General features: G+C 35.5%; 2 protein-coding genes across 4 annotated transcripts in view; one reads left to right on the plus strand and one right to left on the minus strand.

Moving 5' to 3' along the window:
• The window catches only part of LOC144967358 (ubiquitin-protein ligase E3B-like), a 37,737-nt gene extending 32,421 nt beyond the window's left edge, over positions 1 to 5,316 (minus strand). Inside the window, exon 1 of one of the 3 annotated variants that reach the window (XM_078904472.1) lies at positions 5,045 to 5,316. The gene's annotated coding sequence lies outside the window, so the exon portion shown is untranslated. Of the gene's footprint in view, positions 1 to 556; positions 632 to 4,862; positions 4,952 to 5,044 lie in introns of those variants that run through there. The other 2 variants (XM_078904473.1, XM_078904474.1) reach the window with 2 other exon arrangements.
• Positions 5,317 to 5,548: 232 nt separating this feature from the next.
• Positions 5,549 to 14,717, plus strand: LOC144967351 (ribonuclease P/MRP protein subunit POP5-like). Its single transcript, XM_078904452.1, has 5 exons — positions 5,549 to 5,695; positions 9,118 to 9,266; positions 10,424 to 10,561; positions 13,424 to 13,507; positions 14,149 to 14,717. The coding sequence occupies exons 1-5, from the start codon at positions 5,676 to 5,678 to the stop codon at positions 14,268 to 14,270; spliced, it is 513 nt and encodes a 170-aa protein (XP_078760578.1). The 5' UTR covers positions 5,549 to 5,675; the 3' UTR covers positions 14,271 to 14,717.
• Positions 14,718 to 15,571: the final 854 nt, after the last annotated feature.

Here is a 15,571-nt window from a genome sequence, read left to right on the forward strand (position 1 = left end):
TAACAATAATAATAATAATAATAATAATAATAATAAAAAATGGCATTTGTCCAGCGACTAAATTACAATTACAATAACCATTTTTAAAAAGAATAATTCAGAAGTTGTAAGTGGGTAGGTAGAACATGATTGAGTTGGCATAGCAATGTAGTCTTGAAAAGAACTGGTTCGAGCCCTATTTGTTCATTTAGATAACACTGGTGATTCCTATTGACATTGGGTGGATTAGCTAGAGTAGTGAACCCAAAAAGATAATAGTAACAGTGCGTCATGCGTAACCGAAGATAATTGTAGTCTCTATAAGCCATAAATGAAAAGACAATTTTAGTTTGAGTTGTCCAAATCGAGGTCTATCCAGCAAAAACTGGGCAATTTTGGCTTTAGAGGACCACAATTTCTCGCAAAAAAACAGCCACTTTGGCTAGGAAGACCAAAATAGTGCTGAAATTCCACATACAGGCACCACTTCAATGACTAATAGTAAATAATATTTAAATAATAATAATAAATAAATAATAATAGATTTGCACACACCTGATGTTAAAGTGATATTTACCTAAAGGAAAAACAAATTCATCTATACATGACTAGATAAACGGCTTGTTTTCAATGGTTTTATCGATTTAGATTTGCAATCAAGATACAATCGTGCTGCCATCTTTGAAAGTTTTGCCATAGCTTTAAATATCCCAGATTTTACCTGTATAACACAAAAGCATCCAAATTAACAATTAAAATGAGCTGAAATATTATTAGTATTATGGCTACAGAAAACAGTCAAACAATTTCGGGGATTTGTTTTAACCTCTGCACTTATTAATTATTTTTACACTAATTATATCTTATATTTTTTAGATATCATTTGAAACCTTTACTAATTATAAGTATAAGTCTTTATTTAAAGCATTTCTTGCAGATATTATCAATATTAATGGTTATTCTATACTTTCTCATGGAAATGTCTTAACTGTCAAAAATATTGCACATTGAAATGGTGGAGTTTATATATGGGCTTAATTACGACTCCCGATTATTTCAATTTTGAATCTATCGTTATCGAATAACTACTTAGGTCTAGGCTAGGTATAGTCATATATAATCCGCTGTGATTATCCCCAGACACCTGTCTGGGGATAATAAAAATTCGTTATCCCCAGACACCTGTCTGGGAATAACGAATTTTCATTATCCCCAGACGAATATTTGAAACTCCGCTCTTTTAAACAATTATCCACATTCCAGAATATGGAATGTTTCCAGATGCACATAGAAATAAGGAAGGTTAATAAAATATCTATAAAAACATAAAATTAACCAACATTAAAATCAGTTGTTACTACATATACACAATATGCGTCGACTTCGAAGTGGGTGTCATGGCTGAATGGTTAAGTCGTCTGCCCTGGAAGTTTGACCATAATCGACGTTGTGGGTTCGAATCCTGGTAACGTCACTTTTTTTTATTTATTTTTTTTTTAAATTCCGTCTTCTTTTTACAGAACGTTGAGAGGGATAAATGTCCCATCCATCCTCCCCCACCTCTTTTTTTTTTATTTATTAGACTCTCTCTCTCTCTCTCTCTCTCTCTCTCTCTCTCTCTCTCTCTCTCTCTCTCTCTCTCTCTCTCTTGTTTTTTTTTCTAGTTTCTAGCAAATATATTCGTCCCCACTCCGATCTCAAATAATAATTAAAAAGCAAACAAACAGAAATATTCAGAGAGCGACCAAATGGTCAGATAGAGGAGAAAAAAAAACAACAATTGTTTTAAAAATAAAAACAATTTAAGAAATTCATGCTCAGAAACAGAACATTTACATAAAGGTTTAGCAAACAAAAAACTCTAAGGTTTAGGTCAAAATATAAAAAAAAATAAAAAGAGATTTCCCTCGGAGCAGGGAATAGTGTTAATAATAATAATAATAATAATAATAATAATAATAATAATAATAATAATAATAATAATAATAATAATAATAATAATAATAATAATAATAATAATAATAATAATTGTAATATTTGTTATTATTATTACTATTACCATCATAATCATTATTATATTATTATCAATAATATTATTATTTTTATTATTAATACTCTTATTATCATACTATTACTATTATTTTTATTATTATTATTATTATTATTATTATTATTATTATTATTATTATTATTATTATTATTATTATTATTATTATTATTGTTATTATCATTTGACCAAAACAAAAAAACAATAATAGATCTAGAGCAAATTAAATAATGAAATATTATCGGAGAAATAAAAAATTCAACTGATTAAAAAAACTCTTGCTCGGAACTCGTAACAAAAGTGAAAACAATGAAAATCAATTGGGAAGAAAGAAAAAAAAAGTTTTTAAAAAAAAATGTGCGTGGGAGGGGGGGGGGGGGGGGGGTGTTCGCGACTGGTTCGAATCTGTGCAGCTAAAAGGAGTAAAATGAAAGGTGGCCTAACCCACTGAGCTGCCTATCCACACCGCTATCGGAATATCTTAAATTCATATATGAGCTAAACATATTTCCACCATTTTTTGCTTCCTTGTTTTGGTAGTTATTTTCATCTCTGATTCGAATAAAAATATGTTGTTGGATCTAGTTTTGTGGACGTGTGATACTAATTTGTATTGTCTTGTGCGAAGCAGACAGGAAAATAACAGGTGTCGGTTTTGGGCTTTGGGGCGAACAACACCATGGCCTAGGAATTCGTCCGCGAAATAAAAATTATTCCCGGTCGTCCCCAAAATTGTGGCCAGAATGAGCAAATTATAGAAACAAGAGATGATCAATAAAGTTAACAGGTAGGTAGGTAATGAAAATTTAAATGATTGGTAGACTATGAACAGATTTGATGATTAACAACTTTCTTCCTGGTTGAAAATAAAAAGTTGAATTGCCAGTTTGACGTTTTCAGATCAAAGTAACAAAAGAAATTTCATTGATCCATTTGCTTTAAAATATTTTTTTTTAAAAGAGCTGGATTTGACATTTGATCACTATTTACTTTCATCTTGTGTTAAATATCGCTTGATATATTAACTGTTTTGGGACACAACCACTAGTATTTTTTCCAGAATATTTGGTATTTTTCACGCCTTTCTGCCCACTTGCTACATGCGTCTGGGGATAACTATCCCCAGACAGTCTGGGGATAACAAAAATTATAATAACTAATTATAATAATAACTGTCTACGGTTATTCAGAGTCGACTCTGAATAACTGTCTACGGTTATTCAGAGTCGGGGAGTCCACTCTGAATAACTGTAGACAGTTGACTCTGAATAACAGTCTACAGTTATTCAGAGTCGGGGAGTCGACTCTGAATAACTGTAGACAGTTATGAGTGATGAACTTCCAGTTACCAACCACACGGTTTTTCTGGTTTTTTTTCTTCTCTTCCACCTCTGTTTAACCCTACGGGAAAAAAATCGTTTTACTTTTTGGTATTTTCTTGTCTCTTCTGTCATGGCATTTTTTTTTGCATCGGTGATTTGCATTGCGGCCGCAAAATTTGCAATTTTTTGCAAATTGTCGAGATTTTTGAAAAAAAAAAAGAAAAACAAAAAAAGAAAGAAATATTTTTTAAAATATCGTGGGGACCAGTGATGATAATCTTCCGCGGATTTCTGGGATTTTAGGATTTGTTCATAAATGTTCCGTTGTTTTTTGTCATGTCAAACATTTTCTGCTCAGTGGTAGATCAGGGGAAAAAACAATAATATCCCTTCTATCATTTTTTGACACCTCTGCTCAGTTGCATGAATTTTGGTGACACTCCTTTATTTATGACGTTAGTCTAGACACGCTGGCGCCAAATGTCAAAGGCAGCACAAGACACATGGTGGCCATGAATGAGAAGATGATCGAAAGGGAAGGGGATGGAGCAAAGGGGTGTAAATATTTGTGTACTTTTTAGCTGTAACATGATAATACATTCATTTGACGATTTTATAAGGTTTATAAGCGTGTCTTTTTTTTTCTTCCTTTTTAAGTTTTGTTTTGTTTTTGTTTGATTGTTCTGAATTTGTTAATAGAATTCATTACAACTTGTGTCTAATTATAAAACAATTTTTAAAAAAATCAATTAATTAATTCTCTCTCTCTCTCTCTCTCTCTCTCTCTCTCTCTCTCTCTCTCTCTCTCTCTCTCTCTCTCTCTCTCTCTCTCTCTCTCTCCCTCTCTCTCTCAGCCACCTTTCTATCTTCATATTATGTTTATAGATATCATTTGGTAATAGAGAGATAAGTTAGGCTGATCGATTTAAGAAATGATTGTTTATAAGCTAATTTAAATTTGCTTTGTCGATGGAATATGTTTTGCAATTGATTAAAGATTCTTATTTATAAGCGACTGAAGTTGAAAAATCGCCAAGTTTTAAGAATTTGGCACTAAAATTGCCAAAGTCACAAAATAACCGTAGTAAACTGGTATCAAAACTCATCTCGCAAGAACTCAACTCGATAATTCGATAGGCTACTCAGCTCTAAATATCTGTAAACATGGTTATCCAGGGTCGACTCTGAATAACCATCTACAGTTATCCAGAGTCGACTCTGAATAACTGCCTACAGTTATCCAGAGTCGACTCTGAATAACTGCCTACAGTTATCCAGAGTCGACTCTGAATAACTGCCTACAGTTATCCAGAGTCGACTCTGAATAACCACTTCGTTAATATATATATATGTATAATTATATATAACTATAACCCAAGACATTTGCTGTATGATCACCGGTCTTCCCTGAGTAGCGCCTGTATACGGAAGTTCTTCCTACCTGTCAATAATCACATCGTCGCGCCTTAGTTTAGTATTAGTAAGGTAAGAATAAGAATAGAAGAGGTACCTACCCTACGACACTAGTGTGAATGCAGAATTGTATATCTTTTATTCTAACTGAAAACAAAAAGCAAATATAATATAGATGCCATAAATGTTTTCCCTTTCAAAAATGGGAACAGAAATCCTCGTCACGTTTCAACTCGCGATAGCAGCTTAAAAGTAAAAGGATTAATCCCAAGCCCCAGCTTACCAACTTGCTGTGTTATCTGTTACGAAAAATTACGTTAGGATTAGGACATCTCGGTCAGGCTCAGGTCCACCCAAACAACTTTCCTTGTAGGTCTGCGCCTAGCTATTGCACCAACCATACAAAAATTCATAAAGTTGGTTTCAGATAAAGACTAATCTATCCAAGAAACATTTTTTCTATGACAACGATAAAAGACCAATCGTCCAGTTATTATTTGTTTACAGAGATTTTTTTTCTTTTGGAAGACCGGATGTATTATCGTTTTTATTGCCTATCTCAGTCCAAAAAAACATGAACAATGATATATTTTTCCAGATGCCAGAGATCCATAAATCATTGAAATTTGAATTGTAGATTGAAAACATTGTCTTCGTGAAAATAGAAAGATGAATAATATAATTGTTACATGAATTTAAAGGATCTGTAAACTACTGAATGCAGAAGAATGTCAAAAATGCGAAAAGAGAAAGGTACGAACACGACAAAGAAAAGCAAAAAGTTTTGATAAATCACTCAAAATGTAAACAAACGCAAACACTTACAAATCTTCAAAATTGTCAACATTGTCGACTTGCTAGTGACTTATTAACCACGACTATTGATTGTTAATAGAGTTTTTTAAATCCAAACAATGGTCCGATTAAAGAGGAGGTAAAAGCTTTCGTGAACTTTCCGATGCTGTCAAACTCAAAAGCCTTTTCAATTTGACTTCTGTTTTTATTTTATTAGGCACTTTTGACATGGAAAAGGCTATTCGGACCCGAGTCTGAATTGCTTCACGTGGCAATTCGGACCCGAGTCTGAATTGCTTCCTGCGGCAATTCGGACCCCGAGTCTGAATTGCCTCCCATGGCAATTCGGACCCCGAGTCTGAATTGCTTCCCGTGGCCGTGACAATTCGCGGTCTTCGTAAACACACTCACACACACACTCATGAGTATCTCTAAGTCATTAAAAACAGAATAATCACACACACACACTTCCCCCCCCCCCCAAACAACCATTTCCACAACCCAAGAGCCGGCGGCTTTTTCTCTTTGATCTCGTATCACCATGTTCTCCCCTGCGTCCAGCGCCTCGGTCGTCTACTTATGAGAAGTCACTGGTTACCACAGACTACTAGGAGTCCTGTGTTATCTATGCTGGTTACCCCCCAATGCCATTACCAGTTGATCATTAATTTTCTCTCCGTATTCAACCAGTGCTTATTTTATTAATAGGCACCTAGTCCAGTATTATCTAATAATATTAGTATTAGACGGTACTCTGCCCTACCCCAGTTGTGGGGCTCTATTGCATGGTTTGCTGACAAGAATCGCCTCTATGTTTATTTAGAAATAAAACAGCATTTTAAAAAATTAAATACTGCCTTTTGTCAAAGCCCGACCCATACTGCCTTTTAAATAAAATGCCCAAAGTCATATTATTTTCCTTTCCCCCCACTATTTCGCGGCCGCAAATGGCAAAATATAATATATTTTTACATTATATCATAATGTAGATATGTCATGCATGTATCTTTTGCAACATGCTCATGGCAAATCAAATAAATCTTCCAATCATTACACAAAGACACTCTTTTATCTTTGCGAGGGCAAATCGATTGTTAACGTTAACAATAGCGACTACAATTGGATTCAGTAGTCTGATGTCACGCCGACCGGCAACGGCGGCCATCTTGGTTCTAAACAAAGAAAACCATTACTTTTTATTCTTCATGCTGGCTAGAACTTTTCATATGCCTTGTGATCAGAATGTGTAAAAGTCAAAACATGATCAAATTTATGTTTTTTTTCCTCTGGATATGCTTTTATGCTCGCCGGAGAAATATTTCATACGGGCGTCCGCCATTGTTCCGATAGTTTAGAGGCAGTGTTACTAAGTTACCATGCGTCATTAGGAAGGAAGTGACATTATGACTGTTGAAGAGTATTGTAATCTCCCAAAGACCACGAATATTTAGATCTATGTTGTTTTTTTTGTTGTTTTTTTTTTAAAGTCGCTTGCAACACGTTTAGGTCATATCAGCACCAGTAAAAAGGGAGAAATTGGATAGTAAAAATTTCTAGAATTACAATTAAAAAGTACCCAAAAAAGGGAGAAATTGGATAGTAAAAATTTCTAGAATTACAATTAAAAAGTACCCAAGAAAAAGTCAGACAAAGGGGAATAATAGATCACCGCTTTTGAAGGTTAGTCATCTTCAGGAGTTCTAAAACGTGACTTGCCCGCTCACTCGCCCTCCTACCGACTGACAACTGGGAACGAGCACCTACTGACTGACAACTGGGAACGAGCACCTTCCCCCCCCCCCCCACCCTACCACGCTTCACTTTCGACCCAGCTTCCACTTACGACACTTTGCACAGGCGCATTGTGGCAGGAGTCAGAATTGCCACGGGAAGCAATTCAGACGCGGGTCCGAATTGCCATTTCGTTTGACTTTGTCTTTGTTGTTTTGTTTGTGACTTCGGTAACGTAACTCAAACTCAGATTTCAAATCCACCACTATAACTATAAGGTGGACCCGTTTTAAAACTTTATTTTTGACCCTTTACTGTTTTGTTCACCATAGCGTTATTTGTGACCTATATGGCTAATTTTAGTATCATTTTCAAGGACACAAAACGAGCTTTCTAAACTAATGATAATGTGTATTTCATTCTTAATTCCCGATCACACGAAGTAAGAATATATCAATGTTCAAATTATAAGAACTTTTAAAATTATGGATATATTTTTATTATACTTGATACATCGATTGACAATTAATTGTAGAATATCTCTGCCAAATTTAATTAAAATTGATGCTCTCGCACACTATTTTATTTGACCAGCCATCAACCCTACTTTTCAGAACAAAAACCTCATATTTTTTAATTTTTTGACATTTAAAATCATACCCAACACTTACCATTTATTCTTTAATTACAAAATTACTGAAAACAATATGTTGGCCAATTCCAATAAAACTACTAGAAACCCAAATTTTCTCGATCGCCGCAAGATGCCGGGTTTGAGACAGCAGTGATACCACAGATTCTCTATGTAGAATTGACCAAAATTTTCAACAGAAAAATACAGTGCAGCACGAAAATCTTGAAATCACGGAAATCTCAAACACATGTAAATTCCCCGTTTTAATCCTTCTCTTTTCATTGTACTGGCAACACGAAGATCTTTAGCACTATCAGAGGCTAACATGGAAATCTCGAACAAAATGACCTTAACTTTCGCATTTGTTCATAAAATTCTTTTGCCTTGTGTTTGTATTGTACAGAAACGAAAACTGCCATCTCTCTCTTTGTGGCCTTGAAGTATTAGTTAATGTGTTAAGTGTGCATGTATGGAATATGAGTGTGTGTGTGTGTTTGTATATATATGTGTGTGTATGTGTTTTTAGGGGGGGGGAGAGGTGTGTGAAGTACTGTTTGACCAGTGTCTGGTGCACCCAACTCCTCACTCTAACGTGTACCAGTACCAGTGGGGGATAACGAGGCATTGATGACACGAGACTGTTCCTGTTATTTTATTCAAATCAAAGTGATTAGGGGTGAGGAATGTGGACGGTAAAAGAGATAAGTGATGAGTAGTAGAGATTAGGTACTGGATTCATAGATTAAAGACGTTGCATGCTGAGTGTATAATATACAATGGGATGTGCTGGCTTTGTATTATCGTCTTCTTCTTATATTAAATGGGAACATTATTCCATCTGATATTGAATGAAACAAGTCACACTTACTCTACACCTCATTGTAAGGGGACTTTACTGAAACAACCCACGTTTATCAAAGTGCCTAACATAACTTCGTAGCTAACCAGATGATGGATGGGCATTCCATTCGTTTGTTGGAGTCGGAAGAAATCGTTTGTCAGTAACAGTACTTCTTCAATTTTGATGTTCAATGGCACCAGTCATGGAGGAGTACTTGGTATCCAAATTCCATTCCTGCCTTACCCTATCAACTAGAGACCAGACCTCATTTGTTGAACATATAAATTGTTCAGTGCATTAGCTTTTCAATAAAAAATTGTTTACTCACTTCTTTTTGTCAATTTCTTCCCCACAGATATGCCTTGTGTGAAGTTGTTTATCCAAAGAATGCGAGTGGAATCATTACAAGTGTCACAGATTCTATGATTTTCAATGCTTTGAAAAATGCTATACTTATCACACATGGAGATTTAGGATTTGCATCAGTCAAGTCTTCCATTAAAGGTTTTAGACTGTATAATATTTTGCAATTGATTTTAAAATCTAAAACATTGTTGTAAAAAGTAATAAACAAAAATGAAGATAACAGCTTCAAAAAAGAACAAAATACCAAACACGGAACGTTTCCGACTCAAAATCCTTCTTCAGCCAACAAAAAAAAAAAAATAAAGACATAAATACATTACTGACTAAATTCCAGATAGATGACAGAGATATATTTTTTCCTTGTAAATCATCTCTCTGTTATGTATTATTACATTTGTTATTTTGAATGTATAATGTAAGAATTTGAGTGTATTCCTCTTTGTTGGATATTGTGCTTGTGTCCAGATGAGATTATCGGTGATCTCAAACTAAGTCCATTGGTGGTATACCAATTACTTTTTTTTTGGTGGTTTAATTGTAATTCTACAATTTTTCTTCCTTTTTACTGGCGCTGATATAACCAAAATGTTTTGCAAGTGCCGTAAAACCCTTAAAAACAAACATTTCAATCAAATATTAAAACTCCTTTGGTAATAGATTTGTAAAATTCAATGAACAATGGTGTAGTTATTTCTTAAGTCAATTCCTTCAATAATTTTGGATGGTGATTATCAGATCCCATACTTTTCGAACAATCAAGCCTGCACAGTTTTTTAAAGATGGCTTCTTTAGAAATCACCATCTCCGTAGTTATTTCTTAAGTCAATTCCTTCAATAATTTTGGATGGTGATTATCAGATCCCATACTTTTCGAACAATCAAGCCTGCACAGTTTTTTAAAGATGGCTTCTTTAGAAATCACCATCTCCGACAAAGACCTGTCATTGCTTCTATCATTGAAATAGGTATGTCATCTATAGTCTCATCAACAAATACACTTAAAAAGAAGTCATTCAGCACATATGCTCTGTCCTTATCATCACATACGATTCCACCATCTTCTTTAACTAATGATGAGATTCCAGTTTTTCTTTTCAACTTTATATAAAGATATTTTCAAAAACCTTTTATTGTTCCTCCTGCTAATTATAGGGAAGTTTGTTAGCTTGGGATAGCCCTAATACGAACTGATTTTCACACAATTGGCCTTTTTTGTATTAGTTTTTAGTTGGGTAGTTTTGTTTTATATTAATTTTTTCGATACACTTTTAGAGTTATATTTTTTGTGTTTTCAGTGAGTTATGCTAATCAAGACACCAATATGATCATCATTCGAGCAAGCAGGAATCACTTTTCCATAGTAACTTCTTCCATTGTGTTTATTCAGACGATTGATGAATATGATGTCATCCTCAACACACTTTACATTGGGGGTAAGTGATGTCAAGCCAATAGTTCTACAGTCATACTGAATTTTTTTTTTTCTGTACTTACAGTGTGGGTCATTTTCGAGGTAACTGAAATATAATGCTTTTGTGCGCAGAACCTACCAATAAGTTTTTGCTTGATTAAAGATAACAATTGCAGATGTATGCATGTGAACTTTCATTAATGACACTTTTATTGTTGATGACATAGTGCAGCTCTAAAGATGAACTCCATTTCCATCTTTGACTTGAATAAATATTTGCGCTCGTCTTTGAAAACCAGTGATCACATCTATGCAAACAGCGGGCTGGATTTGTTTGATGGCCTGTTCCACTGTTCTTCTCACCTTCGCAAGGTCTTCAAAACTGTCACATATCAGTTGGTCAGTGTATCAGTCACAGCTGTGATTTGGGACTTTGAGGCGAGAGAAATATGAAGGGATGGAGATAGAATATGCAGCTAATTTTGGCTGCAACTAGGGCGAGGTTCTTTTACAATTTATCTGTACAACTACTTCTTATGAATGTCTGACTTGTGTCAGCTGGGTGGGGTTCCATAGTGGGCAGGGAGGCACTTACTGTGTCTTCTATCCCCTTATATCTGTTTTCCAACATACTTTCTGTCTTTGTCTTGGAATGAGATTACTTGGTGTTGTCCTGGCCCTGGCCGGATTCCTTGGCTGGGAGGGAAACAGTCAAATGTACAGTTATAGTTTTGGGAGATGATATTTTTTACCTTGTAAATCATCTCTCTGTTATGTATTGTTATGTTTTTATTTTCAACATATGATTTGTAAACATTTGAGTGTATTCCTCTTAGTGGGATCTTGTGCTGTTGTCTGGGTGAGACTTTTAGGTGATCTCAAACTAAGTACTTTGATAGTGTGCTCTTTGAATCTACATCTGTTTCCTATTTGAACCAATTCCCTTTGTCTTACCTTTTCTTGGGTGCTTTTATTGTACGAGGGCTCTTTCAGAAATAACCGAAAAATGCCCATTGCTCAGCAACCAGAGGAGATTTTTTAATTCTGTAAACGACATGATATTCCTTACTTCCTTACGGATATTCCCAGAAATTATGAAATGCATCATTTTGCACAATGAATTTCTAGACGATTTTAAAGATGGCGGCCCACCTTGAAACTTGGTCAAAGGAGGAAATCAGAGCTGTCATACGTTTTTTGAACGCCAAAAGTCTGAATCCTACCGAAATTCATAAAGAACTTCAGAGTGTATATGGTGAGCATGTTATAAGCCGTACACAAGTCTATCACTGGTGTAATTTGTTTGAAGCCGGCCATTCCGACTTGACAGACAGGGAAGGGAGAGGGCGTTCGATAACTGCGATGTCAGAAGACAATGTGAAGCGAGTTGATGAGCTTATTCGTCAAGACATGAGGTTGAAAATTCATGAAATCGCAAGCAGTCTTGAAATTTTGGAAACTTCTGCCCATAGAATTGTATTTGATGAACTTGGCTACAGAAAAGTCAGCGCAAGATGGGTTCCAAAGCAATTGACAGACAATCATAAAGAACAAAGATTGGACATCTGCAGGGAACTTTTGAGAAGAAGCAAGAGCTCACGCAGGGTTCCCGGGCATACTGCCAACGCCGGCGGAGACTTTCTAGGGTACGATGTGACTTTTCTTGACAGCATAGTCACCGGTGATGAGACTTGGTTGCACCATTGCACCCCAGAAACAAAGCAAGATTCGATGACATGGAAACATCCATCCTCACCTGTCGCGAAGAAATTCAAAGTCATGCGGTCAGCAAAGAAAATAATGGGAACTGTTTTCTGGGACAGTCGTGGTGTTATTCTGTTCGAAACCTTACAACCTGGAGAAACAATCAATGCTGCAAGGTACTGCCAAACTCTTGACAAGCTTAGGAAGGCCATTCGCAGAAAGCGCCCAGGGCAGTTGACCAACGGGGTCATTTTGCAACACGACAACGCTACACCCCACACAGCACGAGTCACGCAAGGTTGGCTAGAGAAATATGGATGGGAGATTTTGCCACACCCCACCACACAGTCCAGACCTCGCACCATCTGATTATCACCTCTGTGGGCCACTGAAACGTGAGCTGGCAGGAAAGCGCTTTGATGTCGATGAAGAGCTTGTTGACCATTTTCGGAAATGGCTACAAAACCTTGATGGAAATTTCTTCCGAGAGGGTATCTATTCCATGGTGCGGCGTTGGCAGAAGTGTGTCGACAGACTTGGCTGTTACGTAGAGAAATGAAGGACGAGTCAAGGTATGAAGACGTGCAAGAATTTTGTTGATAGCATAAAAAACGCGGATTTTACAGGCATTTTTCGGTTAATTATGAAAGAGCCCTCGTAATTCTAGAACTTTTTTGTATCCTATTTCCTTCCTTTTTACTGGCGCTGATATGACCTTAATGAGTTACAAGCGCTGTAAAACATTAAAAAAATAACAAACTTGTGTCAGGTGGCCAGCTGTTAAACATGGCCAGTCTGGTCAGGTACAAGAGGGGGAGGGGGGAGGGGGCTACTTTAACTGCTTGTGTAAAATGTAGTTTTGACCAAATCGGACTTGAGGACAAATTTAAAGCTAATGATGAACACAAATACAGATAATTGTTGAAATAAAATTTGGGGAGGGGGTGGGGGGTTGTTTTATTTTTTGTTTATTAATTATTTTTTTGTTTTGTTTTGTGGAACATTTGCAATGTAGACATGACAATGATGCTTTGACAATTTTTTTTTTCTGTGCTGAATTTAATGTACATTACATAAAATTTTCAGGGTCAATACTAGTATGTAAATACAATTTGATTCAATTCAATTTTGTTTTGTTTTCATTATTTCTTATTTTGATTTCTTTTTTCTAAATTTACAGGTTCAATTCGTTGCTGTCAAAAGTTTATCATCAGGTATCACAAACAAAACCTTCCACGGTTGTATCCAGCTTGTAAAACAGATGGTAAGCAAGATTCCTTTTTTATTATTATTTTTTTGTTGTTGTTCTTTTTTTATTTATTGAGGCGATCATGTCAGTAATATATGGATAAAATTCTGCGATGTTATATTCCATATGCATGTTTGAAAATTTCCATTGTTTAGCGAAAGGGTATCTCCCATCTTGTGACACAGTTAAGCGATATAGAATTTAGTTAGTGATCGGATTTGATTCTATTATTTATACAATTTCACTTTCCAATAAAGCATTACATTTACTTACTAGAGTGATTGAATTTTAATTTTATCTACACAATAACAAGATAACCAAATTTCTGAATATATATATATATAGGAATTCAGTATGTTATAAACCCTCAGTAAATTTTCCAATAACCCGCTTAACGGAAAAAAGTAAGTACATAATGTAGAGTTGAGCACTCAGAAAGGGGTCGATCTAAGTTCAGTAAATTTTTGCCGCCTTAATTGGAAACCCTGTAATAAGTCGTTACCCCACCCCACCCCTCTTGAGCATCAGATTTCGGGGCACACTCAGATTTTTTTGGCTTCTCCTAAGAGCATGCTAGAATCCAGCGAGTATTGTATTATTACATAACACATTGGTTGGATTTGATTTTCAAATATCTTGCATTGATCTGTCCACAGATCAAAGGAAGGCTATTATGCAGTCTATCATGGAAGCCTGTGACCAAATGGAATCACACAAAACAGCGGAAGTTGAGGAGGAGCCTATGCATTCAAATCTGGACAAGATTGCTAACAGGTAGCAAATCTCATGAAATCAAGGCGACTGATAATATTGTGCTTGGGACTGCGCTCAATAGCTTTGTGATTGTGACATTTCAATTTCGCATGACAGGAGATAATGCATTATGATGCTGTATCATTGTTACAGTGTTTCCTTTGGGCCGTAATCTTTATACCACTAAATCATTTAGTAGTGCGGAAAAGTGATGTAACAAAATGTGTTATATAATTTGAAACATTTTTCTTAATTCAGACATGCCAATTGAGTTGATTTTATTAGGAAATTCCTGATATTTGTTTTCGTTTCTGATGCCTCTAATTTCCACCTATTTTCCCGACTTTCGATAACATTTTAATATTCCAGAAAAATTGTCACCGTTATCATCATCATCATCATTATCACTTATTTTTATTTGCATAAAATGATTTACAGTGCTTTACAAATAAATAAACATCAAATTTTTATACATTTCTGTGTTATTATACTATCCACTCAATTGACCCACGCCAATGCTTTTAAAAATTTTGATTTTGTTCTCTTTCCCTGCCCGTTTATCTCTCTCTTTCTCCACCTGTCAGCGACAGTAAATGCTTGGCAAATGGCTGATGCATTGTTTTTATTCAGTGTAGTAGTGGTAGTAATAGTAGCCTTTTTTTTTTTGGGGGGGGGGGGGGGGGGGGCTTTCTACAGGGTCTTAGCCAATGTGAACATATTAGCAGGTCTGATAGACACAAGCGCAATTATGGACTTATGGGTATCCTGATATAGAAAACACTTCTGGACCGAAAAATTGGTTGACTTTGAGCAAGATTGACTTTATCCATTATCATTGGAACACAAATAAGTTAATGTAAATCAGTTTATTTTTCCGGGGGTGGGGGGGGGGGGGGGGGGGGTGCTTGGAAAGAAAGCAACATGCACTTATTTGCAGATCTGGTCTGATAACTCAATTCATTATGGGCTCATTTTGTTGTAATGAAAATCTTTTTAAAAAATGACACAATATATTCTCCATTACAATGTTAAACTAGGCCCATAATTGGGTTTGGATGGCAGACCTGCATATATGTATACGTTGAAAGAGAACAGTTTTATTTTAATCGAATGGATGAAGTACGGAATCCGCATAAAGTGGTTGAGGCACCTTTTGCTCTTGATTCTGGACACAATAACTTGGAAAAAAAAAAAAAGATTGCATTGTAACTATCGGTATTGTTGTGATTAAAAAGAAGACATTAAAACCTTATTGACTTATTGGTGCATCCAATTTTCCAAGACAGAAAGTTTTGGCAAATATCTTATTTTTATTTTCTTATATAG

This window comes from Berghia stephanieae, chromosome 3 (genome assembly GCF_034508935.2).
Source record: "Berghia stephanieae isolate SIO BIC M18660-M18661 chromosome 3, UCSD_Bste_1.3, whole genome shotgun sequence".
Taxonomy (NCBI): domain Eukaryota; kingdom Metazoa; phylum Mollusca; class Gastropoda; order Nudibranchia; family Aeolidiidae; genus Berghia; species Berghia stephanieae.